The following is a 26,944-nucleotide window of genomic DNA, read 5'->3' on the forward strand; positions in this document are numbered from 1 at the left end:
GGTTGGACAGTCAGCTCTGAAACCTATCATTCTCCAGGAAGCATGTTTCCGTAGACGCAACTAATTCTCACTTAGCTCCTGCTCGATGTCCGTTTTGCCCTTGTGCGTCCTCTGCTCTTGAAGTAGGAGCTGTTATCATCTCAGGTACTAACAGAGTCATCGGTGTTTCTCTCGTGTGTCCCTTCTCGTTTCGCCCATGTTGACCCTCCTGGGAGGGACCCTTGTCTCCCATACTGTTATCTTTCTTTACTGTGTCTCAGTTGACATGTGCGAGACAGAGGACCCCAAAATATTTTTAGACTGAAGCCTCACAGGAGGATGAGCCTTGCTTGGAAGAGGCGATGTCCCATCTGGGAGCCAGAGGGTCACAGACAGGACATGCCTCTGTGGTGTGGTCGCCTTTCAATCACCCGCGTCCCAGCAGCGGGAAGGAAGGAAGGTTGAGGTGAAGTACACAGCACTGGCTGTCGGGGGAATGATGCTCAGTGGATCTTTGTCTGGGCAGGACCATCTGGAGAGGCCATCCAGATCCATCACCAGACCCGACAGAACATGGCAGAGCTGCAGGGCAGCGGGCAGAGGGACCCGACCCACTCCTCTGCAGAGCTGCTGGAGTTGGCATACCATGAAGCCACTGGAAGGTGAGGCCGGGCACGGGGTACTGGGTGGGAGGTACTGCGAGAACGCGCTCGGGCACCCAGGGCAACAGCAGAATAGACTGCCCGCGAAACGTCACGTTCGTGAGACTCGGAGACACCGTGTGCACGCGTGCGGGCCTTTCCTTTGTCAGCGTCGTCCCTGCCACCAGGCCAGTGCACAGCAAATAGCCTGAGATGCTTTTGCCAGAGATGTTCCCCAGGCCCTGCTTTAGCTTCTGCTTTAAGTCAAAACACGCTTTGTCAACCTCAGACATGAGTTTCTCCTAATCCTCAGTCATGGGAGAAAACGAGTTCCAAGGCAGGTGGTTCCCGCTGTGTGTTTTGGGCAGTCAGTCTATGACTTTTGTCATTTTGGTCATTGAGGAATTCCACTGTTGGGTTTAGAAGAAGTTGATGCTAAAAGCAATGGAAACCAAGGCCTGTGTTTATAGAAACAAGTCTTTTCAAACCAGGATCCTGAATGTGTTACAAGGCATCCGAGGAGAGTCAGCCTAGGAAGAAAGTCATTTAAGCCTTGACATGCTCGAGTCCATGCTACACTACCCGCTGTTGCTGTGATCTGTTACCTTTGCAAAGAGCCATCTTTGATCCCTTTTCAGTCATCCCAACATCCCATGGGATGGATGAGGGATACAGGCAGGGCATAACCTCTTTCCCAGGTTAACTTGGTACCTCTATTCAAGCACCTCACGTTGTCCTGTGGGTATCAGCAAGGGGAGGCTTAGGACGGAGGGGGCAGGCATCTGACGTGGCAGTGGGGAAGCAGCTGGGGTGCCAGGGCAGGAGACCAGAGCTGGCACACACTCCAAGCCCCGCAGCCTGGCGGCCATGGTATGGGTCTTAGTGTTTGCCAGCCTGTGTGGCCAAATGTTCAGACCTGGTTTTGATGAAAACCCCCTGGAGACAGGGTGAGCAGGATAAAAGAGGTGATGATCCACATTAAGCCAGGCGGCTGGGCTCTGTTCTCTGCAGGCACAGCGCTTCCCACCAGCCTGGCGATGGCACATCCTTCTTGAACTTCACTGGAACAGAAGAGCTTCCTGTCAGCCTGCTCAGCAGCAGTGGTGCAGGTAAGCAACCCAAGAGGTAACAGAGTGGGGATGCTCAGAGCAGGCCCACACCTAGAAGCGAGGTGGGAACCAGAAAAGCAGGGCCATGTCTATTTCCGGATCATTTCAGCCACAATTTCGGGTGACCTATTTAGAAGCAGTGCTGTATAATGCATGGAATTATAAATGGGCTGCACTTTACGTTTTTAGCCGAGAACGTGTTGGTCAAGAACACATTTATCATTGGACTGTCAGTGAGTCATGATTGAGGGCTGCTTATGAGATCACTGTAGTGGGCAACACCAGGCCTGAGAGCTTTAAATTACATGTGTGTGTGTGTGGGCAAACCCACCCCCATAAAAACAATCAGGAGAGACCCAGAGGGAACAGTGTGGTTCCAGCTACGAGTTCAGAGAAGAGAAGGGTGACGTTGTTGCCTACAGAAGTGGGCACGCATCTCAGACGCGAAGGGGTAGAATTTGGTCAGGAGGAGAGTGAGAAGGTAAGGGATTCTAAGTGGAGGGAGAGTAGGAACTTGTATTAATACAGGGTTTATGCTTTTGGAAGCACTTGTATATCTGTTATCTTACGCGATCATCCCAGTAGGGAGTAGGTTATTAAGTATATTTTACATATACGGCAGCATAGCACCCAGAGGTGTGGAGATGTTACACTAATCGCTCAAGCCAGTAGCCAGGTGTCCTGCTGTTTGTGATTTCAGCAGCAGTGTTCAGAGAGCCTTTACAGGGGTAGGGGAACATGAATTTGGATGGGTGGGGGGCAGATTTTGGAAAGCCTCAAAGGGCAGATAATTATACAAAATGAATATGAAAAACATTAAAACTGAAAGAAAAAATGGTGCTGCTACTTTGTGTCTTAGTTTTCTATCACTTAACCTGCATTTGTGGAACTTGGCTTAAGGAAGGCGTAATGAAAGTGAAGTTGTGTTAAGTTGGTGAATGAAGTTTTCCTCCATTCACGGGTGGATTCAGCCAGCGACGTTTCTAGAGGCCTATAGCTAAGGCTCGGAAACTGGACTGGCAGTGAGAGAATTACTAAAGGATTATCCTTATTTCCTTCCTATTTCTAGTGCATCTTTTCTGTCATTATTTTGAATGAGAAAACAAATTGAATAAAAATTTGGGGGTGAGTAAGATACTTTTTATCCCTGTACTCAGGGGGCTAAAAATGTTACTTGTCTACCAGACTCTTTTAAAGTACCTTCAGAATACGCTAAAGGCAACGTTTCTATTGTTTTGCTAAAAGAAGGAGCCATTTTACAGGAACCCAGAGTTTGACCTTCCTGGCTGTTTGGGGTCAGGTTGTACCAAGGAGGGCTGCTCTGGGGCTCATGGGACCACACTTTGAGCGAGTTTCCTGGTGACCTGAAGCTGGGGAACCATGGGCTCAGGTGGTAACAGCACCAGGATTTGCCCACAGTGGTCGTGGAGTGCTTCCGGGCCTGGGGTGGGTAGCTCACGTAGACCAGAAGATTCCTCAGAAGACGAGTCTTGGAACTTTACAATCTAGTCTGGGGAAAAGCAGGAAGTTGCAAAGAATCCTTATTCAGCGATTGGTGTGGAAGATCCTCAAATGACACCATCCTAGAGGCCTCTGAGCTAAGAGTTCCCTGGTGCACATGCATTGGGAAAGCGGTTGCTGCCCCCTGCACCTCGGGCTCACCTTCTCCCTGTTGGGCTCCTGAGTCATAGGTCCATCTACCTGACGGGCCTCCTCACCTGGATGACCCCCGGCTACCTCATCCTTAATTACCGGCAGCTGAGCTCACGTCTTGCTGTCCCCCCCGCCTGCCCACCTGCCCCTCCTTTTCTGACTCTGGGCCACATTCTCCATTCTCACCACCGTTGCTTTGTTTCAGACCCGTGTCATTTCTGGCCACGATTGTCACCGTAGCCTTCAAATCATCCTCCTGCTCTGTTCGTGTCCCCTCCGATCCATCTCCTGTACTGTCACCAATGGGCCATTTCCAAATGCGGGTCTGGTCTGATCACCCTCTCTGTCCCACATATGAACCATTTATTGGTTCTTCACAGCTTGTAACGCCTGTCGTCACCTGGGCCCCACCTGCCTTTACACCTTCACCTGCCTCTACTCCCACGTAGCCCTGCATGTGGGAAGAACACAGGCTCTGGAATCTTAGGACATGAGTCCTGACTCCACCTCTAAAGAGCGGCGAGGCCCTTGGGCCAGGTACCTAACTGCTCTGTACCTCGGTTTCTTCATCTGTGAGGAGGGTTGAGTATTAAGTGTGATAATAATCCACGCAAAGCGCTAAGGACAGTGCCTGGCATGCATGGTGAGCACTCAGCAAACGAGAGCTGTTGTTGTCATTACTCTTATTAGATGAACACAGTTTATATTCCAGCTGTTGTGCCTTCTCAGAAGATCTTTGTCCTGATGTTTCTGTGCATAGACTAGTCCGTCTACAGAATATGCTTTTTCCTTTATCTTCAACACCTGATTCTGCCTTGTAAACATCCACTTGGTCTTTATGGATCAGCTCCAACAACACCTCCTCCTTGGAGCCCTCCCTGGTGGTTTTGCTTCCTCCCAGGAGGTGTGAGGCACATTTCCACGTAACTCCAGACACAGTTGTACACTTGGCATATCCTGGGCCCACTGTTTGTTTCTGCGTCTGCTTCTCCACTAGACTGAAAGAGCTTATCTTTATTTATCTTCTCCTCACAGTGTTTAGTGTGTTTATTGACAAAGACATTTATACTTCTAAAACCAAGCTGCCAGAATGACAGCATTTGAACAACCCACATAATTATTCTGTTTAATTGGTATACGAGCTGTCAATTCGTAAATATGTCCTACAGTGTTTAGCTTCTTAGAGCAGGTGACGGCTCCTTGGGTTCTTTCTCCAGTCAGGGTGATATAGTTAAATAGGGTCATCCTTACCCTTGCCCAGTCCCTTTGTGACCAGGAGCATGTGTTTTCTAAGGGGCCAGCGTTGGGACTTCCCTGGTGGCACAGTGGTTAAGAATCCACCTGCCAATGCAGGGGACACGGGTTCGAGCCCTGGTCTGGGAAGATCCCACATGCCACGGAGCAACTAAGCCCGTGCGCCACAACTACTGAGCCTGTGCTCTAGAGCCCATGCTCCTCAGCAAGAGAATCCACCGCAATGAGAAGCCTGCACACCGCAACGAGAAGCCTGCACACCGCAACAAAGAGTAGCCCCCACTCGCCACAACTGGAGAAAGCCCGTGTGCAGCAACGAAGACCCAACGCAGCCAAAGAAAAATAAATTAATAATTAATTTAAAAAATTAAGGGGCCGGGGCTCGTGAGGAGGTGGTCTAGCACTGGCCTCGCGTGGGAACTGACTCTAGTCTTTGCTCCTGTACTTTTTTTTTTTTTTTTTTTTTTTTTTGCGGTATGCGGGCCTCCCACTGTTGTGTCCTCTCCCGTTGCGGAGCACAGGCTCTGGACGCACAGGCTCAGCGGCCATGGCTCACGGGCCCAGCCGCTCTGCGGCATGTGGGATCTTCCCGGACCGGGGCACGAACCTGTGTCCCCTGTATCGGCAGGCAGAATCTCAACCACTGCGCCACCAGGGAAGCCTGCTCTTGTACTTCTTGATCAATTATGTCAGCTAGCCACAGAGAGAAATTAGGGAAAATCATTCTGATTTGTATTACCGTGTGCAATGACCAGTTACTGTCAGATCTACCTTCAGGTATATCCAGAATCTTAGCATGTCTCATCACTCCACCAGTCATAGCCCAACCCAAGAGGCCTTCATCTTTCACCTGGATTGTTGCAGTGGCCTGCTAACTGGTCTCTCAGCCTCCTCCCTTTGCCCTGCCGTAGAGTTTATTTTCAGCACAGTGGTTCAGAGTGACCCTTGGAAAATAGAAGTTAGATCATGAAATGGACATAAAGATCTTCACCTGCCTGCCTGCCTCACAGAGTTGTTGAAGGACCAGAAGTAGATCGGGTTCCTTCAGGGCAAAATTATCACACTGGGTCCTTGTCTGGGGACAAAGTGGGGGCCGAAACAAAACTAGTGAACATTTCCCTCATTAAAAAATGGAAGAGAAACGGGAAAACCTCATCTGTGACCCACCTCTGCCTTCTGGCCTTGGCGGTTTGCACCATGAGCAGGCATGCAGGCGTGACTCCGATTTCGCCTGCATTTGGACCTGACTCATAGGTGAGTTGTGATTCACAGGGCTGGCATCTCTGCGGGTTTCCCTCCTGGCCCTGTGCTGCCCAGCAGGAACCAGGTTGTTGGTTGGTCTGGGCAGGCAGCGTTTATCCCTCTGTTTCTTTAACTGGGCACCCGTTTATAAGACTTGTCAGTGTCATCCCCCTGATGGGGGTAACTGTGCTAGAGAATTTTGATAAAGAAAATCAGTGGACGCCAAGTTTTCTTTCTCTTTACTGCCGGGACTCTGAATCTGCAACTTGGTGTTTGTGTTGAGTTTTAGATACGTGCAGCAGATTTGGACCGAGAGCTACCAGGCAAAGTAAATCAGAGCGCACAGTTACTCACCCAGGCCAGGCTGGGTGTTTGTGGGGAAGTACCATCTCTGTAGCCCAGAGAGAAGAAGTGACTCGCCCCAGGCACAGGTGTCCCCTGGAAGCAGCCCCAAAGGCCCCACACGGATTACCTTTTTTGGCCAAACGTTAGCAACCAGAGAACACATTCACACTGCTTGACTCCGAACAGCTGTGAAAAGAGACAGAGCTGAGTTGGCTCTTCTGAGCATTGGCTCCCCGAGCGGTGCGTCTGGCTTTCAACTTTGAGAGTGAGGTTCATTCCCAAATGTTGGGTTGGAGCAGAGCCGCCCGCCCAGGAGGTCTCCCCCCGCCCCCGCCCTCCCAGGTCGTTGGGTTCTTCACATGCCAGTGGTGAGTCTGCGTGCCTAAAGCTGAGCCTCAGAGGCAGAGCTGCAGGGAGAGGCTGTGTGCTGGGCTTGAGCTGCAAGGAAACTGTGAAAGTAGCTTCGAAGAAGCCTTTAAAATATTTATTTCTTCTAATTCTTTTCATTAAATTCTTTTCATTTCTTTCAAATAAAATGTGTTTGGGGATGGAAGACAGGGGAGGCACAAAAGGCTGAACATGCTTTATCCCTTAGAGATGGGCAGGTCTGCTCTGGGCCTAGAAGCCAGAGGTGCTCCGAGAACCCTTTGATGGGTTGCCTCTTTGAACTCAAACAATTGCTCACACAATTCTTAAGTTGAACTGTTTCTTTATGAGGGTAAGAATTTCAGTTCTTGTAGACGAAGTCTGGATTGGGTTAAAAAAAAAAAAAAAAAGGTGCTCTGATGATGAAATTTAGAATCCAAACCCATGAGGCGATGTATTAGTAATTCTCCTATTGCTCGCATCGCTCGGAGAATGCCGGTTTTATAATTGCCTTCATACCAGTTCTCAGGCCAGACAAGAAAAACCATCCCATTGCTTCCTTGTTATGCTTTGTGTTTGTGTGAAAATGGATGCTGTCAGTCAGGCTAGCTTTTTCAGAAAATTTAGCTACAAATGGCTTTTGGCTGTTGGCAGAGAACAGATAACGTTTTCAGTAGATGAAAACTGGTGACCCATTTGGATAGTCAGGAAATAAAGCATCTGTGGAGTTGCACAGAAAGAGTCTAAATGCAGGTGTCACTTCCTTACTGTGTGATCTTCAGTTACTTACTTAACTTCTCTGTGCCTCAGTTTCTTTATCTGTGGAAAAGGGATAACACCTACCTCACATTTGCCTCAGTGTGGGTTTGAATAAAATGAAGCACTGTTATTTTTCTGACTTAATAGATTGTATCTTCTTATTATGATGGCTAGTAATTTTTAAAAATCTACTGAAGGCAGCTCCAAAAAAGAAGTTCTAAAATTGTTTTGGCCAAGTGACATCATCTTTCTGAATTAAAAAAATGTATATTTACTTTTAAATTTACATACAGTAAAATTCACTCTGTTTAGTGTACAGTTCTATGAGTTTTGACAAATGCATAGAGTCATAAGCACCAACAAAAACATCAAGATACAGAACATTTCCATTACCCCTCAGATTCTTTGTGCTGCTTCTTTGTACTCAATCCCTCCCTCCTCCCCTGGCAACCACCGATCTGTTCTCTGTCCCTTTAGTCTCTCCCAGCAAGTCTTGCACATGGAATCATACAACTTGAAGCCTTCTGAGTCTGGCTTCTTTCACTGAGCATAATTCGAGATTCATCCAAGTTGTTGCCGGCATCCCCAGTCGTGTTCAGTACTTTTTATTGCCATATCTTATTCCATTGTATAGATGTATTAGTTTATCCCTTCACCAGGTGGAAGACATTTGGGTTGTGAATAAAGCCACACTTACATAACTTACATAACAGGTTTTTGTGTAAGCATCAATCTTCATTCCTCTTAGGTGAATTCCTAGGAGTGGGATTGCTGGGTCAAATGGTCAATATATGTTTAACCTTTAAAGAAACTGCAAAACTGTTTTCCAAAGTGTTGTGCCATTTTGTATTCCTACAGTCAGTGGATCAGGGTTTCCATTGCTGCACATCCTGGTCAGCACTTGGCTTGAGCAGTCCTTCTAGCCATCCCAAGAGACCTGGGTGCAGCGGTATCCCACCGAACTTCTGATTTGCCATTTCTCTAATGACTAATGACATTGAGCATCTTTTCACGTGCCTTCTGTATGTGTGTCCATATCTTTTGCCCATTTCCTCATCAGGTTGTTCTCCTGCTCTGGAGTTTTTAGAGTTCTTTATGTGTTCTGGATACATGTCCTCTGCCAGAGGTGTGATTTGCAAATACTTTCTCACAGGTCGTAGCTTGTCCTTTCAAAAATTTCACAAGGGATTTGTAAGTATTTGTTCTTGTTAGAAAAGATTCAGCTGGCACGAAAGTATTTACAGTAAAAAGCCAAAGATCTCCTTTCCCTCCCACCACTTCCTCCAGCTTTCTTCCAGGAGATAGCCACTGTTGACAGTTTTGTGAGGATCTTTCCAGTCCTATCCTAATTTTCTAGTAAATGTAAACGCGCGGCTTTCGGGATCTTAGTTCCCCAACCAGGGATTGAACCCCTGCCCTTGGCAGTGAAAACGCGGTGTCCTCACCACTGGACTGACAGGGAATTCCCTAGTAAATGTGTTTTGAAAGGGACATTTAATTTTTTAATTTTTATTTATTTTTGGCTGCGTTGGGTCTTTGTTGCTGCAGGCGGGCTTTCTCTAGTTGCGGCGAGAGGGGGCTACTCTTCATTGCGGTGGCTTCTCTTGTTGCGGAGCACGGGCTCCAGAGCGCAGGCTCACTAGTTGTGGCGCACGGGCTTAGTTGCTCCGTGGCATGTGGGACCTTCCCGGACCAGGGCTCGAACCTGTGTCCCCTGCACTGGCAGGCGGATTCTTAACGGCTGCGCTACCAGGGAAGCCCTGAAAGGGACATTTAAATATTGAAATGTGTGTTTTGAAATTAGTTCTATTACTTTTCAGTCAATAAGTTGCATTGAAATGCATTGCATTTCAATGCATAAGTCATATTCCAGGAAGCCATGATTCAGGAAAGAAAATTTCAGAGGATGACTGTTAAGTGGACTAAATTTAAATAGGTCATCCTGTGTTTGCTAAAGGTTGCTCTAATTAGTTGAAATTACTTTGAAATTCATCCTGTTTCTGTTTTTTTTTCTTTTTTTTTTTTTTTTTTTGCGGTACACGGGCCTCTCACTGTTGTGGCCTCTCCCGTTGAGGAGCACAGGCTCCAGACGCGCAGGCTCAGCGGCCATGGCTCACAGGCCCAGCCGCTCCGCGGCATGTGGGATCTTCCCGGACCGGGGCACGAACCCGTGTCCCCTGTGTCGGCAGGCAGACTCTCAACCACTGCACCACCAGGGAAGCCCCGTCCCGTTTCTTATTCTAAGTGGTGGGTTGCTGTTTGCTTTTGTGCATGTGCCCTAAAGGTCCCATTAGGCGAACGGTATTGATAACCTCAGAGTAAAGTTCTGGCTCCTTCCCGAACTTTAGATTGCTCGTTTTTCTTTGATGGATTCTTTTGTGCTGTTGGAGATACTCAGCACAGAATTTGTACTTGGTTTTTTATTTTTAGCTACAGTTTGGGGCTTTTTTTAAAAACCATAACTGGTCAGAACTTTTATTGCAGAATGAGTCTCACTGACACAGATTCTTTTCATCTTTCCACAGGTATGAATCCTAGGACCCAGAATAAGGATTCTTTAGAGGACAGTGTTTCTACCTCTCCAGACCCAAGTAAGAGGGGCCTGCTGACGGGGGAAGGTGGCAGGGAGGTGGGGGCGTGGGGGTGGATGGTCAAGGCACTGGGGGAGCAAGAGGGAGCCCTTTGGGAAGAGAATGGTCTGGAAGTTCACATGTCTCTGGGTGGTGAGGGGAGAGGGGAGACTCTGCAGCCTCTCCGATGGAACATGAGTGGCAGGGAGGCCAAATGACCTGTTCTGGAATGTGATTCGGGGCCACACAGGAAGGGTAGCGGAATTCCCAGAGCTGGCCTTGGCTCTCAAATGCTTAATGATGGCTCTGGGGAGAAGTCGGAAGGAATAAGACCTGAAACTGTTTACATCCCTGTAGTTGGAAGTGTTTGTCTGGGTTGCATTTGCTTTGATCATCCTCGTCTATTGAAATAGCTGAACATCTAAATATCAACAACAGCAAAAGAGCAGAAAAAAAAAAATTCTACTGCTTGGTCGATTTTGCTTTACTTCACTGTGACCAGTGGATATATGTACATCACCAAGTCTTTTTATCCCCACTTTTAAGGAACTTAACAATCATTTCACTACTTCTCCAGGTCCGGCATACGGGTCATTTTTCATGGCAATATCAAACACATTATTAAATCGTGCTTTGGATAATCGTGTCTTAATGGTGGCCATTTGGGTGATTTCTAGTTTTTTAGCATATAATGCATGGTGCAGTGGGTGTGTTTTTTTCTCTTGGTTCAGATCCTCGGAATATATTCCAAAGAATAGTTGGCAGATTGATTGTTTTCTAGAAAGCTGCCAGCCCTGAATAGATGAGCCTGTTTCTTCTCTACAACCCCAGCACTGGATTTTGTCATCTGTGTTTATTACTGTTAACTGAATGATTCTGAGGTGGGACCTCCTCAGAGGCCTCTGCAGGGCCTGAAGATACTGGAGGTAGAAAAGAGGCCACACAGACCTTTTACCCATGAAAAGAACATCATCAAGCTAAGAATCGGGAGCTTTTCTCACCACGGGGTTTGAATTCTCCGTATCTCAGTGTGTGCCCGCAGACACCATTTCTAAAAGGTTTTTATGATCTTGAGGGTCAGGAAGCTGGTGACGGCCAGAACGATGTAAGAAGGCACAGTGATAGAGTGTCTTCTGTTTCTGGCCTCCCCACGGGGGCTGCATTGTGTGCCCACGTTCTGCTGCTGGTTCTAACCAAGAAATGTGAACAAATTCATCCCTCGTCTGCCCTATGGGGAATTGGGGTGTTAACTAGGTTATCGTGGGCTGTGTCTTTTTTTAAAAAAATTTATTTATTTTTTAATTGAAGTCTAGTTGATTTACAACATTGTGCCAATCTCTGCTGTACAGCAAAGTGACTCGGTTATACACATATAGACTTTTTTTTCCCATATTCTTTTGCATTATGGTTTATCACAGGGGACTGAGTATAGTTCCCTGTGCTATACATTAGGACCCTGTCGTTTATCCGTCCTAAATGTAATAGTTTGCATCTACCAACCCCAAACTCCCAGTCCATCCCTCTCCCTCCCCCCTTCCCCCTTGGCTGTGTTTTGAGTTCTTGAAGTATTAAGGAGTTAACAAGACCTGTATAGAGTCAAAAGCATAGACTCAGAGAGTGGAGTGGTGATTGCCTGGGACCTGTGGGGAGGTGGGCAGTAGAGGGGGTGTTGCTGATTGGTGGGCGTAAAGCTTCAGTCCTGGGAGATGAGTAAGTTCTGGAGACCTGCTGCTCGGCACCGTCCTCAGTTAACAATACTGAATTGGACACTTACAAATTTTGTTGTTGTTGTTTGTTTTTTTAAATTTTATTTATTTTTATTTATTATACAGCAGGTTCTTATTAGTTATCTATTTTATACATATTAGTGTATATATGTCAATCCCATTCTCCCAATTCATCCCACCCTGCCTCACCCTACCCTCCACTACACTTAAAAATTTGCTAAGATGGTAGATCTCACGCTAAGTGTTCTTACCACAATAAAGTAAAATTCAAACCAACCAACCAAAAGTCAGCCCAGGACCTGGAGTGGAGACCGTGGAGTTAGGCTTGTTGCAGGTCAAGTCATCTTCCCCAAAGCAGGGCTGCCACACAGGGCCTGTTTCCTGCTGGGACTCAGGGTGCAATCCCCTTCTTGTCCCTAACTCCGGGCTCAGGGAGGCTCTGTTGCCCTGGGTGGTGTGTGTCGGTCACTGAATGGAGGAAAGATCCCTGAGCAGAGTGACTTCTGGCCCTGTGACCTGTGGTGGGTTCGGCTCGGCCAGGTGTTTAAAGGGGCCGATGATGCCTCCACACCTGCTCGGAGGAGGTGATGTGAGGGGGTACAGCACACGGTAAGTCACAGGGCCCCACGAGAAGTGAGGTGCGTGAGGGTCTCACTGGGAATGCAGAGGCAGAGGCGCGGAGTGTTTCTGTTGCTCGTTGCTCCCTCGCATGGAGATTTGACAAATAATTTTCACTTAAATAACTTAAGAGAGAATACCGCCCCATTACTTTAACTCTGATTGTCAACCGGGGAATATTTTGCACTTCAGGGCACATTTGGTCATGTCTACAGACATTTTTGGTTTTCACAACCGGAAGATGTCACTGGCATCTAGTGAGTAGGGACCAGGGATGCTGCTCACATCCTACAATGCCCAGGACAGCCCCCACAACAAAGAGTTATCTGGTCTAGAATAGCCTTCATGCCCCGAGGTGGAGAAACCCTGCTTTACCCAAAGAGCAGGAGGTTTTGGACAGACCCCTGTGGTCGGGCCCACTCTGCTGATGGCAGCTTTCATTTCTAGATCGTTAAACTCTGTCTCCTAAAGTTCCGGCCTTGTAACTCCCAGACATCCTTCCTTGATTCCTCTTCCTACCCTTTTGGATCTGTGACTTATTTTTGCCATCCTGAAAGCGTTCCTGAATTCTGCTCCCGTGTGCTATTCGCTCCAAAATCCAGCTCCAAAATCCGGCTGCGCTCTCCTCCTCTCCCCACCCAGCCTCTCCATCAGCCCAGGGGAGGCTTCCAGCTCGAGCCTCTCTTCCGGTCTCGGAATGTTGATTTGCTTCGATGTGTAACTGCCTGGCCTGGCCTGCCCTGCGGTAACCTCACTGGCATCGCGGCTGTAGCTCATGATCAGCAGAAAATGAAAAGTATCGGCTGTGCATCCCATTTGCATGATGGGATTGGATAAGCACTGCGTTGTCTAACAGCCTCTGTTTCTCTCTCTTTCTCCCCCCCCCCACCCCTTTCCTGGCAATTTTATCACCTGTCACCACCTACTTTCTCCTTCCCCCTCCCTTCGTCCCTCCCCCTGTCCCCCACCCCCCACCCCGCCATCCTACACCTGCCTGGTGACTACACGTACCTTCCTCCCTGTTCACACGAGGCAGTTCTGACGCTGTCTGCTCCCCCTGTAGTGCCAGGCTTCTGTTGCACAGTTGGCGTGGACTGGAAGTCTCTCACTACTCCGGCGTGCCTTCCCCTCACCACGGACTACTTCCCCGACCGCCAGGGCCTGCAGAATGACTACACAGAGGGCTGCTACGATCTCCTCCCAGAGGCCGACATCGACAGGTTGGTGGCAGAGGAAAGGCGCGCAGCTTTTGTTTCTCCCGAGACTGGTTTACAAATCGTTAGTTTCACTTACCACCACAGAAGGGTCATCAGGGCTGGCTCATGGGGATGAAGCCAAGGACCGGGGGACTCTATGAGTGTCACACGGCCCTGGGCCAGGCACGTCCTGTGAACAGCCGTCTGTCTTTTCAGGAGGGACGAGGAAGGTGTGCAGATGACGGCTCAGCAGGTGTTTGAGGAGTTTGTCTGCCAGCGGCTCATGCAGGGCTACCAGATCATCGTGCAGCCCAGGGCACAGCAGCCCAGCCCCGCTGGCCCGCCCCCGCTCAGCAGCAGCCCGCTCTATGGCCGTGGTGAGCTGTCCTCTTTGGATTGTAGTTTCTCTTCTCTACTAAGTTTGTGCAAGCAGGTTCTCAAGATAGTAGGGAATACATACATTTAGGAGTCATTGTTTTTCAACACACACTTTTTTTCCCTCTAAATCTAACTTTACATGAGAATTAAACTCTCCACTGGGTTCGGAGTTATCTTAAAGCTCTCCTTTTAAGGTAGAGGGTATGACCAAGTTCAGGAAGTTCCAGCCTGGCTTGAGCAGTACCTCGGGGTCCCAGGCAGCCAAGCAGGGGCTGAGCTGTCAAACTACAGGGTGAATATTCCAGACCCAGGAGCCTGGGTTTATGTCTCACACAGGGCCTGACACAGTAGGTCTTCTCATGTTACCTGAATCTCAAGTTTATACTTGTTGTTTTTTGGGGTTTTTTCCTATTCTGGATTCATGTTCTCTTGTTTGTCACTGCAGCTCAGTGACTTGAAGCCGGGATGGTTTGTCCCTGAGTGGCAGAGGCTAGTGAGTGGCGGAGACTCAGTGGCACCGGCTGAGTCAGAGCTGGGCTCTGGAGGGCTCCTCTGAAACAAGTCAGGCAGCGAGAATTACATGCAGGGGCCTGGAACCACACAGTGGCGGTCACTTCCTGGAACCATCACTGAGCATCTGATAGTCCCCTGCTTCCTCCTTGTAGATAATGAGCTCCCCTCCTCCCTAACCAGCCAGCACCAAACCTCAGGCCATCTTTGGCTTCATTAAAGTTCCTCTGGGGACTCCCCTGGTGGCGCAGTAGTTAGGAATCTGCCTGCCAATGCAGGGGACACGTGTTCGAGCCTGGTCCGGGAAGATCCCACATGCCACGGAGCAGCTAGGCCCATGTGCCACAGCTACTGAGCCTGCGCTCTAGAGCCCGGAGCCACAACTACTGAGCCTGCGTGATGAAACTACTGAAGCCCACTTGCCTAGAGCCTGTGCTCCGCAACAAGAGAAGCCACTGCAATGAGAAGCCCGCACACCGCAACTAGAGAAAAGCCCGTGCGCAGCAATGAAGACCCAAAGCAACCAAAAATTTAAAAAAAATCTCCTCTGGTTAGAGGATCAAAGAAGCGTGGACCTGTTAATGGGAGCTTAGCAGTCCTCCGGTCCAGGTCCTGTTGTTCACGACAAAGCTTTGGATTCCCTCTGGATTTTCTCTAAAAGCCCCTTGTGATATGTATCACGTGATGCCTTTTTCGCACATTATAGACTGTACTGAATAGTAACCTTTCTGAGTGCCAGGATGATTTCAGCTGCATCTTGTTGTCCTCCACCACGAAAACCACTGTGCCTGGTGTACGACAGTGTGCCTTGATGAATATATGACTGTGTTCATTCATCCGTTCATTAGTATTTTTTCTTTTGGCTCTGTTGGGTCTTCATTGCTGCGTGCGGGCTTTCTCTAGTTGTGGCGAGCAGGGGCTACTCTTTGTTGCGGTGCACCGGCTTCTCATTGCGGTGGCTTCTCTTGTTGTGGAGCACGGGCCCTAGAGTGAGTGGGCTTCAGTAGTTGTGGCACGTGAGCTCTAGAGCGCAGGCTCAGTAGTTGTGGCGCACGGGCTTAGTTGCTCCGCCACATGTGGGATCTTCCTGGTCCAGGGATCGAACCCGTGTCCCCTGCACTGGCAGGCAGATTCTTAACCACTGCGCCACCAGGGAAGTCCTCATTAGTTTTTTTTTTTGCGGTACGCGGGCCTCTCACTGTTGTGGCCTCTCCCGTTGCGGAGCATAGGCTCCGGACGCGCAGGCTCAGCGGCCATGGCTCATGGACCCAGCCGCTCCGTGGCATGTGGGATCTTCCCGGACCGGGGCACGAACCCGTGTCCCCTGCGTTGGCAGGTGGACTCTCAACCACTGCGCCACCAGGGAAGCCCCTCATTAATATTTTTGAAGCTCCTGCTCTGTGGGGGAAAAGAACATTAGTCAAACTATGATATACAATTCCACGTTGCAATAAAGACTGTGAGGGGAAAATCAGAGGGCTGCGAGAATATTTAATACAGGACCTGATCTGGTCTGGAGAGTCAGGGGCGGCTTCTTTGAGGAGTTGATGTTTGAGCTGCTGCTGTACCTGAAACACATGCAGGAGTTTTTAGTGAGAGAGGAGTGGAGGGCAGGAACAGGTGGGCCAAGCATGCCAGGCAGCAGGGTTAGTATGTGCAAAGGCCCTGTTGGCTGGAAGACCTCATGAGACTTTCTAGGCACCCGAAAGAAGACTGGCGTGGAGAGCACTGGGAATAAGCCAGCAATGTGGCCGGAGATGTCAGGAGACCCAGTCTGCACAGGCCCACGTGAAGGATTTTGTTCTTATCCCAAGAGCAGTGGGATGAATCTGCTTTTCGTGTCAGTGGCTCCATCCAGGTTGCCTACTTCCTTTTCTGTGAAATAGCACTTTATCAGGTGCTACTGAAAATACAAAGACGAACAAGATTTGGGTCCTGGCCTCCTGGAACTTTTGGTTTGTCAGGGTGTGAGACAGAGGCACACAAGGAGCTATATCCAGGGTAGAATTCACTGCTGATAGGGTCTGATAGCTTTCTGGAGGAAGTGGCATTTGATGGTGACCTTAAATGATCCCTAGGATTTCGACAGTCGCCCAGGAAGAGAAGGCAGAAGAAGCAACAGGAGCAAATGCTTGGAGAAGGAAATTCGAGCAAATAAGTCTGAAACGTGGTGCAGCAGTGTGGGCGTCATGGGGGCTGAGGGCCGAAAGCTAGGTTGGCCACCCCCGCGGTTGAGGGCCTCAGATGCCGGGTGGCAGCTTGTGCCTGAGGGGAGTGGAGTTCCATTTTAGCCAATTAACATCTACTCTGGAACTTTCCTTCACAGAGGACGAGACATTGGGCTGTTCGGCCAGCTGTTGTAGGCACCCCCAGGCTCTAACCTCCTGCTGGCTGGTTCAGTAACGGAAAAATCTGCCCACTTCAGGACTTTTTTTTTTTTTTTTAAACCAAGAATATTTCTTTTCCATGAAACTGCCCCTGGAAAGAAAGTGTTGCCTCTTTTGTTTCTCCTTTTCTACATCTATATGGAAGAGAAGCAATTGCCTGTTAAAGGAATGACCCTCAACCAGATGGAGGAAATTATTTATTTTTTTCCCTATTAGGCCTTGTGTCCCGAAACCGCCCTGAGGAGGAAGACCAGTACTGGCTGAGCATGGGCAGAACTTTCCACAAAGTCACACTGAAGGATAAGATGATCACAGTGACACGATACCTTCCCAAGTGAGTCCTTGGGTATTTAAAGTTTCCAGCTCTGTCCTAAATTATGTCAAACTACTAAGTTATGTTTCTAACACATACTGTCCACGTACTGAATTATGTGTATAACATGTAATTCAAACCAAGGAGGTTGAGTAATTGGTTTTTCTTTCAGAGTTACTGTTTTGCTCTCTAGGGTTGTATTTTATGGTTGTAGCTCACCTACTTCCAAAAGGGATTTGATCCAGCTTATAATGTTTAGCATGAGTCTTAACATGCCAATTAAAAATAAAGAGTATGAGGCTAGAAGAATGAGAAAGTTTAAGAAGAACTGAGAAATCTCCATTACCAGTTCCCTGGGATGAGTTTTGGTTACTGTGGTCGAGGGTTGAGTGCCAAGGATACTGCTAAGTGTCTTGAGACAGAAAAGGTACAGGAGACTTGGGGGGAGGGGGGGATCCTTGTTTGGACCTCAGGCCACACCCTTTGTTTTTCAGGTACCCTTACGAATCTGCCCAGATCCACTACACCTACAGCCTCTGCCCCTCCCACTCAGACTCGGAGTTTGTCTCCTGTTGGGTGGAATTCTCGCACGAGCGGCTGGAGGAGTACAAGTGGAATTACTTAGACCAGTACATCTGCTCTGCCGGCTCCGAGGACTTCAGGTCAGAGACCCCGATTTCACTTTCCATCCTCGCCGCCTTGTGTGTGTCCGTATTTTAATGTCTCTGTCCTTTCTCCTGATTGCAAAATGATGCCTGTTTTAGAAGAAAAAAAAGAAAAAGAAAATGGAGGGAAATAGCACATCTGCATTGGGTTAAAAACTCAGTGATGAGATGGACGTGGCTGGTTGTGCAACAGTGTGAATGTACTGAATGCTGCTGCATTGTGCACTTAGAGATCATTAAAGTGGTAAATTTGTTATGTATATTTTACCGCATGAAACAACAAACAACAGCAAAAAACCTGGTGAAGATGTGCTCTTTCTTTAAAAAATATTTATTTATTTATTTGGTTGCACCGGCTCTTAGTTGCAGCAGGTGGGCTCCTTAGTTGTGGTTCATGGGCTCCTTAGTTGCAGCAGACGGGCTTCTTTAGTTGAAGCACATGAGCTCCTTAGTTGTGGCTCTCTGGGTCCATAGTTGCCACACACAGTCTCCTTAGTTGTGGCATGTGAACTCTTAGTTGCGGCATGCATGTGGGATCTAGTTCCCTGACCGGGGATCGAACCTGGGCCCCTGCAATGGGAGTGCGGAGTTTTAACCACTGTGCCACAAGGGAAGTCCCAAGATGTGCTCTTTGGTGGAATGTCAGTGCTCTTCACATTTTCCTGACTGCTTGTGACATCTTTTTTTTTTTTAATTGAAGTCTAGTTGATTTACAATGTTATGTTAATTTCTGCTGTCGAGCAAAGTGGTTCCGTTATACACATATATACATTCTTTTTTTTTTTGTATTCTTTTCCATTATGGTTTATCATAGGATTTTTTAAAAATCGTTTTTCAGCTTTATTGAGGTATAACTGACAAAAATTGTACATATTTAAGGTGTACAATGTGATGGTTTCATATAAATATAGATTTTTTCTTTCTTTTTATTGGAGCATAGTTGATTTACAATGTTGTGTTAGCTTCTGCTGTACAGCAAAGTGAATCAGTTATACATATACATATACCCACTCTTTTTTAGATTCTGTTACCATGTAGGTCATTACAGAGTACTGAATAGAGTTCCCTGTGCTATATAATAGGTTCTTATTAGTTATCTGTTTTATATATAGTAGTGTGTATATGTCAATCCCAGTCTCCCAATTTGTCCCTCCCCGCCCCTTTCCCCCTTGGTAACCATAAGTTTGTTTTCTACATCTGTGACTCAATTTCTATTTTATAAATAGGTCCATTTGTACCATGTTTTTTTTTAGATTCCACATATAAGTGATATCATATGATATTTGTCTTTCTCTGACTTACTTCATTCAGTATGACTATCTCTAGGGCCATCCATATCCCTGCAAATAGCATTATTTCACTGTTTTTTTATTATTATAGGATATTGAATATAGTTCTCTGTGCTATACAGTAGGACCTTGTTGTTTATCCATTCTATATATAAAAGCTTTGTGACCTCTTGTTTTTATTTTATTTTATTTTATTTTTTTGGCCATGCTACGAGGCATGCAGGATCTTAGTTCCCTGACCGGGGATTGAACCTGGGCGCACAGCAGTGGAAGTGCCGAGTCCTAACCAGTGGACCACCAGGGAATTCCCTGTGACATCTTGTTTTTAATTTTTCATTTTTACGCATGATTTATGGTTGTGATGATAAAAGGCCACAGCGGCACTGGGCCTGGGTGCACAGAAGCATTCTGACGTCTCTGGGATAGAAAGTAAAAGCAGCCTTGGAGTTCTTACCTCTCAGCCTGCGTGAAATGCAGCATCAGATGAGCACGTGCTCCTGGGCAGATGGACGCTTGCACCCTCACTCCCGGGGGCGTGGGTGTTGAGATGGGATGCTTACTGGGGTGCTTTTATCATCTACTTTTTCTCACCACCACCCCTTTTCCCCTCTGGCCCTCTGTAGCTTAATTGAGTCTCTGAAGTTCTGGAGGACCCGCTTCCTGCTGCTGCCAGCCTGTGTCACCGCCACCAAGCGCATCACAGAGGGGGAGGCCCACTGTGACATCTACGGGGACAGGCCTCGGGCAGACGAGGAGGAGTGGCAGCTCCTGGATGGCTTCATCCGATTCGTGGAGGGCCTAAACCGGATCCGCCGGCGGCACCGCTCCGATCGCATGATGCGGGTGAGGCACCACGGACCCCTTGGGGGCTGGGCCCGGTCTGGGATGCAGGGACCGTCTCCTCCTGTGTCTGAGGCCTCTCGCCGGCCAGTTTCTTTACTCCACAGCTGCCCAGCGTTTATCTTCAGTCCAAAGAAGTGGGTTCTCCTCCAGAGCAGGGTGAAGCAGGGTACACAGCCAGCCACCGGGCTGGGGCCACGCATCTGACCCGAGGATACAGCCCTTTGTGAGCTCCCCACTGGGGACCCGGCGTCAGGCACAGCTGCTTATGTGACTGGATTGCTGGTGCTGGATTGCTGGATAGAAACTCACTCAAGAGGGTGACAGCGGCAATGTCACTTGTAGTGTTTCCTGCACCCTTGGGCCTTCATTCAACCACTCACTCCCCAGTGAGGACGCTGAGGCTCGTGGGGGTGATGGGATGTGTCTGAGGACACCGAGCTAATAAAGGGCTGATCTGGGATGATTCAGAGAGTGTGTGTGTGTGTGTGTGTGTGTGTGTGTACACATACCGCTCTGTGAATTTTACAAATGTATAGATTCACATAACCACCCCCACCACCACAATCAGGACATGGAATAGTTCCATCAGTGCAAAAAAACTCTCACACTACCCTTCAGAGTCACACTGTCCCCCATCTCTAACCCCTGGCAGCCACTGGTCTGTCCTCCATCACTATACTGTTGTCTTTTCCAAATGTCCTATAAGTGAAATCATACGATACGTAACCTTTCGAGGCTGCTTTCTTTCACTCAGCATAATGCCTTTCGGGTTCATCCAACTTGTCGCTGAAATCCACGGTTCATTCCTTTCCATTGCTGAGTAGTGTTCCATCATCAGCCGTGTTTTTATTTTTTGTTTTTAACCTCAAGTTCAGTGTTCTTTAACCCAGGCCAGCTGCCTCTCGTACACAGCATCATTTCTGGGAGAGCTTATGTAGTGGAAAGAACCTTAGTTTTTTTTTTTTTTTTGCAGTACGCAGGCCTCTCACTGTTGTCGCCTCTCCCGTTGTGGAGCACAGGCTCCGGACGCGCAGGCTCAGTGGCCATGGCTCACGGGCCCAGCCGCTCTGCGGCATGTGGGATCCTCCCGGACCGGGGCACGAACCCGTGTCCCCTGCATCGGCAGGTGGACTCTCAACCCCTGCGCCACCAAGGAAGCCCAGACCTTGGTTTTGAAGTCAGTTAACTGGAGTTTGAATTCCAGCTGCCGTGCGATTTGGGATAAGTTACTTCACTTCTCTGAGACTTAGCTTCTTTTTCCATAAATTAGATGTGATGTTATTTACAAGGAAATCCTTGAGCCATTGATTGAGAATAAAATGAGATGCTATACGTAAACCGCCTCAAGGAGGCAGTGTGTTTTGAGTCCACAGCTATTTGGGACCTTCAGTTCAAGCAAAAAGCCGTTTCCTGGCATTTCCTGATCCTGAGACCCCATCTTCCCCAACTGCACTGATGGGCTCCCAGAGCCTGAGGCACAGCAGACGCAGCAGCATCTGATGGCCTGTCTCCTCCTCTATGCTTTAGAAAGGGGCCGCCATGAAAGGCTTGCAGATGGCTGGGCCCATCCCTACCCACTCCCTCGAGTCGACCGGCCCCCCGGTTGGGAAGAAGGGAACCTCAGCTCTGTCTGCCCTGCTGGAAATGGAAGCCACTCAGAAGTAAGTACCTGGTGGACAGAGACTCGTTCCCATCCCCCAGGCCCCAGTGCGGTGAAATGTGACTTCTGTCTACCAAGGAGCCAGTAACTGACAAAAAGACACATATGTGAAAAGAAAGCTAGGTTAATACCTGGTAAGTGTCGAATGTCATGAAGTAGGTCAGAAGTTAAAAACTTGCAGTCTGGGACTTGATTTGAACTACAGATACAGTTGGTTTGGTCCACAAGGTGTTTTTTTGTTGGTTGGTTGGGCTTTTGTTTGTTTTGTATTTTTAATAGACTTTCTTTTTTAGGGCAGTTTTAGGTTCAAGGCAAAACTGAATGGAAGGTACAGAGAGTTCCCATCTACACCCTGTCCCTGCACATTATCCACATCCCTCACTGAACGGTACATTTGTTGCAATCGATGGACCTGCATTAACACATCGTAGTCACCCAAAGAGCACAGTTTATTTACATCAGGGTTCACTCTTGGTGTTTCACATTCTATGGGTTTAGACAAACTTATAATGACATGTAGCCACCGTTATAGAGTAGTTAACATTGCCCTAAAAACACAAAATACTTTTTAAATATTTGAGCCAAATTTTTTCGTTTGAAGATTTCATATAAAAATCTTGATTTCTTAATGAATTCTTACATGAAAAAATATATAACATGGTTATATTGTATAAAAAATATAGATAATGTAATACGAAATTATATTATGGGTAATATGTAACATCCAACTTTGCTCTAAGTGGTGGAGGCTCAGTTACCACTGGGTCCACGTTCAAGCCCAGCCACGACGGGCTGGCACTTTAGGTGGACTAGTGCCCCTGGTTTACTGTAGAACCAGCACGCCGTCTGCTCTTGGACTTGTCTTGGCCCCTCAGACAAGGGCCACCTGACCAGCTTCTCTAGGCATTTGAGTGTGTGGTCCCTTTGTAAACAGTAGGTGCTGCAGCTCTTAGGACCCCCGTGGGACCACATCTTGCTTTGGGAGGGCAGGGACGGCGTCACAGGAGGTAGGATTTAAGATGTCCTTGTAGAAAGGGATGCATTTATATGGGGGGTAGGGGGAGGACTTGGGGAAAAGGAGAAAACATTGCCACGAGCAGGTGGGACCTACTCTGGGAGGTCTTCCCTGCCCCCTCCAGCCTTCCAGCCAGATCAGATCCCTGCTGTACTTCCTGGTGTCTGTCTGGTGAGGGGGTCCGTGCCATGCCCACAGGAGCCCAAATATGTTAAGCTTTCAGAAGGTAACATGAGTGAGCCCGAGGCCCAGTGGGAGATGCAGTTGCAAAGACAGCATGGGAAATCGGATTCCAGGCTCTTCTTACACATTCTCATAGCAAGAGCGACCCTTTGAAAGTTTATTTTAATGGAAAATTTCAAACAGATTAAAAAAAAGTAGACTCGTGTATTAAATCCCTGTTTACCCATCACCCAGCTTCAATGATTATCAACTCACGGCCAATCTTGTTTCATTTATATCCTGCTTGCTCATATCTTCCTTTTTATTTCTTATGAAATCCCAGACATCACACCCCTTTGTCTATAATATTTCAGTGTGCATCTCTGAAAGATAAGTACTCCTAAAGCAAAACTGTAATACCATAATTTACCTAAAAAGTCACAGCAGTTCCTTAATATCATGTAATATTCATTCAGCATCTCTGGCAGAAGTGGTGTTTGCAGAGATGGGTCCTGTGTACAGGAAGGCCTGGTGGGTGGGCCCAGGAGGCAGAGGCCTCACTAGTCCAGGCGAGAGGCAGAAGAGGCTAGAGGGTGAGGATGGGATGGAGAGGAAGGGATGCGGGGAGAGAAGGGAAGAGCGTGGCCATGGTGACAGGGGAGCAGATGAGAGGAGGAGAGCTGGGGTAGGTCGGGCTCATTACTGAGGGCGCTGGGGCCTCCAGAAAATACCTTTATCTGACCAAGGAAAGACCCCAGAACTCCACCTGGCAGGTTGTCCCTGTAGCTAATCACAGACCTTTCCTGCTGGAAAAAAGAACAAGGAACATATGTTGCTGGGAGGGGTGTGAAGTTGGGGGCAGGGGAATCTTATTTTAATGTGTCAGTGAGTCATCGTTCAGTGCACCCCAAGGAGCCTCTTTCTGCTCAGACTTGAAGAGGACGGGTACTTTGGGGTGGCAGTCTCCCTGGGTGTGTGTGGGGAGCTCAGCTGACCCCACAGCAGGAGGCAGGACAGATGACCGCTCCTGGGTGATGTGGTGTGATTTCTCAGAGCCGGAGGCCGAGCAGAGGGAGCGAGACCTTTACATGACGTTTGCTCACACAGCATTTTTTACTTTGTGTTTTTCTTTATTGTTTTGCTACACCAAGCAGATCCAATTTTATTATGGAAAACTGTTATAGCCATACGAAGAAGAGTTTCAGAAGTTTCACCCGTAGTCCTGTCATCTTACCACGCGTGTCTGTTTCCTCCATTTCCCCTGGGTCTTTACCTGGAGGCGTGCACCTGTTGTCAGGCTCTCGTGGGAGGCAGAGGCCCTAGGAGCGTGGCTGTGGGCAGTCTGGGCTGCAGGTGCCAGTCCGCAGCTCTGCGGCTCCTGTTAGTTGGGGATAAACTGATGTCAGGGAGTCAGAGCAGGGAGAGAGCCCACGTGGCAATTGTCGCGGCCTCTGGGAAGAAGGCAGCGTGCCCCATGCGTGTTCTCACGTGTGGGCTTGCACAGTACAGCTAGTCCTTTTGTGACATCCCCCTCCTGAGCCGTGAGACAAGGAACCTCCAAGGGCAAGGACGGGTCCTACTTGTCTCTGAATCCCCGACTCCTAGTCCACGGGTCAGCACGTAGATGGCAGCTCAGTACATGGGGGTTGTCATGTGCATCAGACGAGGGGACCCTGCGGGGCAACCGAGGCTTCCTGCCACCACCGTCGCAGCCACGGGCTAGGCCACAGCCCCCAGGAGGCGCAGGAGGGCGTCCCAGTGTGTGTTTGCGGATGAGGCCCAGAGGAGCACACCACGATGTGGTGCAGAGACAGTGCACTGTACGTGGACCAGGTAGAGTCAGGCTTTTAGTCTGCTTTTCTTATATGAATTACACCTCTGAGTACCCAAGTGATTGGTGCAGGAGGTGTCTCTCTCCAATATTCCAGCTAATGGGTCCAGAAGGAGCGCTGGAACATTACCACATGTGGGCTCTGATGCGCTCACGGACCTAGCAGAGATCACCAGTGACCGCTCACATCGCCAGATGCTGTGGGCCTCCATGTAGAAGCACACAACACACTGAGGAAGAATTACTGCCCCATCAAACCTAAATGTGCTCAAACCTCTAAATATAATTTCTAGTGCTCAGGAAGTATGGGGCGCAGAGGAACACGATAAACAATAAAGGGATATGATCAGCATATCCAGACTGTAAATTTACAGGACGAGTGAGCTACTTTCTTCCACAAATAAATTGCAGGGAGATGGAGGGATGAGTGGAGCTTTTAGCTTAAAGAATACTTGAGAGACATAACTGACTGCATGTAGGGATTTTAACTGAATCCTGTTTTGAACAAACACACAGTAAAATCTTTTTTTAAAAAAATTTATTTATTTGGCTGCGTTGGGTCTTCGTTGCTGCATGCGGGCTTTCTCTAGTTGCAGTGCGTGGGCTTCTCATTGCGGTGGCTTCTCTTGTTGCAGAGCACGGGATCTAGGTGCACCGGCTTCAGTAGTTGTGACTCGCGGGCTCTAGAATGCAGGCTCTGTAGTTGTGGCACACAGGCTTAGTTGCTCTCTGGCATGTGGGATCTTCCTGGACCAGGGATTGAACCCGTGTCCCCTGCATTGGCAGGTGGATTCTTAACCACTGCGCCCCCAGGGAAGTCCTAAAATCTTTTAAAGATACAATATATACTAAAGTGTTTGTGGATGAAGTAATAGCATGTGTGAGTTTTGCTTCCAAATAATCGGGTGGATAGGGATAGATGAAACAAGATTGGCTCTATCAATAAATAATTCTGGGGTCCAGGTAGATAAGAGTTCGGTTACATTATTCTCCTTATTTTCATATGGGTTTGAAAATTTTCCATGACAAAAACCAAAAAGAGAGAGTGTAACAGGTTACTATGGAAACTGATTTTTAATCTCCGATATGAGGTTACTTCACCATCAGTAAGAGATGTGTCAGGCTTTAAGATGAGGGAAATGTCACAAATTGGCTTCCCGGGGAAACGGATGGAGACAGAATTTAGTCGGCTCAGCCCCCGTGGGAGGGAGGGGGCGGAAGGCGGAGGGGACAGAGGGAGAAGCTGAGATGCAGGAAAGCCCAGTGACGGCCTCGGGCAACTCCCTCAAGCCCTGGAGCTAGAGCCACGTTCGGAGATGAGCCGGGTTGGACCAACAGGGCCTTTACACCCCTTGGTGATGGTTCACTGTCCACAGGCAGCCCAGGGAGGGGCTCGGGCTCTGCAGCTGGGCCGTCTCTGGAGGGGGACAACATGCCCAGTTCCCGTGTCAGCAGGGCCACGGCAGAGGGTCTGGGTGGCGCCTCGAAGTTCCCACCACGAGAAGTGTGTGTTATGGTAACAATGAAGCACTTTAGACTGTAATGTGAGTCTCCTGGAACTTACCAAATAAAAATTCAATGGTATATTAAAACAGTCTAATTTGGGGGTAGCATTTACGTTACCATAGTTCATGGCTTATCTTAGTACGGAAAAAAAAATTAGGAAAATATATGTGAAAGTAGGCATTTATGGATACCAGAACTGAGATGGGAGGAGATGTCATAAGAAAACCATAGTTGTCTTGTGTCTGAGATAAATGCCTGTTAGATTAGTGTGTGGCATTTTTTTGGGGGGTGGGGAGGGCTCAAGTGTGTGCATTTGCAAGATTAACGGATCTTCAAAATGTATAAAGAGTCGACACATTTCACCCTGTTTAGTTAATGCGGAATGGTAACGCAGCCCTAACGTTCAGAATGTGCTTCTGCTGGTATATTTAATAAAAACTGAGAAAAAGTTTCTCCCAGAGAGTTAAAAAAATGGTGTTCATGGACAGAGTCACTCAAACCATGTCACTTGCCTTTTCAAAGTAATACATAAGCCCAGGTGCTGCCAAGAGGCTTTTAAAATTGAGCTGTTTTCTGATTTTCCGTGGCAGCTGGTGATTGTTCAGGACAATGAATGAAATTAAGGGCACCACGTAGGGCCTGAGGATTAACAAAGCGGAAGAGCGTGTTTCGAAGGTGTTGGCAACAGAGCTGCCTTCGCTTCGTTGTGGTTAACATGGGTCCTTCCCCAGGGGGCTCTGAGCAAGGACCGCCCTGTGTTTTCCCCCCTTTCAGGTGCCTGGGAGAACAGCAGGTGGCGGTGCATGGGGGCAAGAGCTCCGCCCCCCCAGCCGAGAGCAGCGGCGTAGCCATGACTCCCACCTACGTGGACAGCCCACGAAAGGTAAAGGAGCCCCTCCAGTGGGGGGGCTGGCGTGTGCGCTCAG

The 26,944-nt window shown here is 48.4% G+C and overlaps 1 protein-coding gene and 1 long non-coding RNA gene across 11 annotated transcripts in view; one reads left to right on the forward strand and one right to left on the reverse strand.

Annotated features, from left to right (window-relative positions):
• Nucleotides 1-26,944, forward strand: part of DEPDC5 (DEP domain containing 5, GATOR1 subcomplex subunit) — a 92,992-nt gene that overhangs the window by 37,637 nt on the left and 28,411 nt on the right. For 7 of the 10 annotated variants that reach the window (XM_073790324.1, XM_033837263.2, XM_073790325.1 and 4 more), the window contains 10 exons: nucleotides 506-641; nucleotides 1,632-1,729; nucleotides 9,874-9,939; nucleotides 13,300-13,483; nucleotides 13,676-13,836; nucleotides 16,951-17,068; nucleotides 17,542-17,709; nucleotides 19,625-19,844; nucleotides 21,372-21,505; nucleotides 26,793-26,901. In XM_073790324.1, the coding sequence (XP_073646425.1) occupies nucleotides 506-641; nucleotides 1,632-1,729; nucleotides 9,874-9,939; nucleotides 13,300-13,483; nucleotides 13,676-13,836; nucleotides 16,951-17,068; nucleotides 17,542-17,709; nucleotides 19,625-19,844; nucleotides 21,372-21,505; nucleotides 26,793-26,901 (1,394 nt within the window). The remainder of the gene's footprint in view (nucleotides 1-505; nucleotides 642-1,631; nucleotides 1,730-9,873; nucleotides 9,940-13,299; nucleotides 13,484-13,675; nucleotides 13,837-16,950; nucleotides 17,069-17,541; nucleotides 17,710-19,624; nucleotides 19,845-21,371; nucleotides 21,506-26,792; nucleotides 26,902-26,944) is intronic. The other 3 variants (XM_033837261.2, XM_033837270.2, XM_033837268.2) reach the window with 1 other exon arrangement.
• On the reverse strand, nucleotides 15,803-19,616 carry LOC141276162 (uncharacterized). Its single transcript, XR_012325265.1, has 3 exons — nucleotides 19,456-19,616; nucleotides 17,681-17,802; nucleotides 15,803-15,915 (listed from the first exon to the last, which is right to left on the reverse strand). It is a non-coding gene; the product is annotated as an uncharacterized lncRNA (long non-coding RNA).

Source organism: Tursiops truncatus, chromosome 13 (genome assembly GCF_011762595.2).
Source record: "Tursiops truncatus isolate mTurTru1 chromosome 13, mTurTru1.mat.Y, whole genome shotgun sequence".
Taxonomy (NCBI): domain Eukaryota; kingdom Metazoa; phylum Chordata; class Mammalia; order Artiodactyla; family Delphinidae; genus Tursiops; species Tursiops truncatus.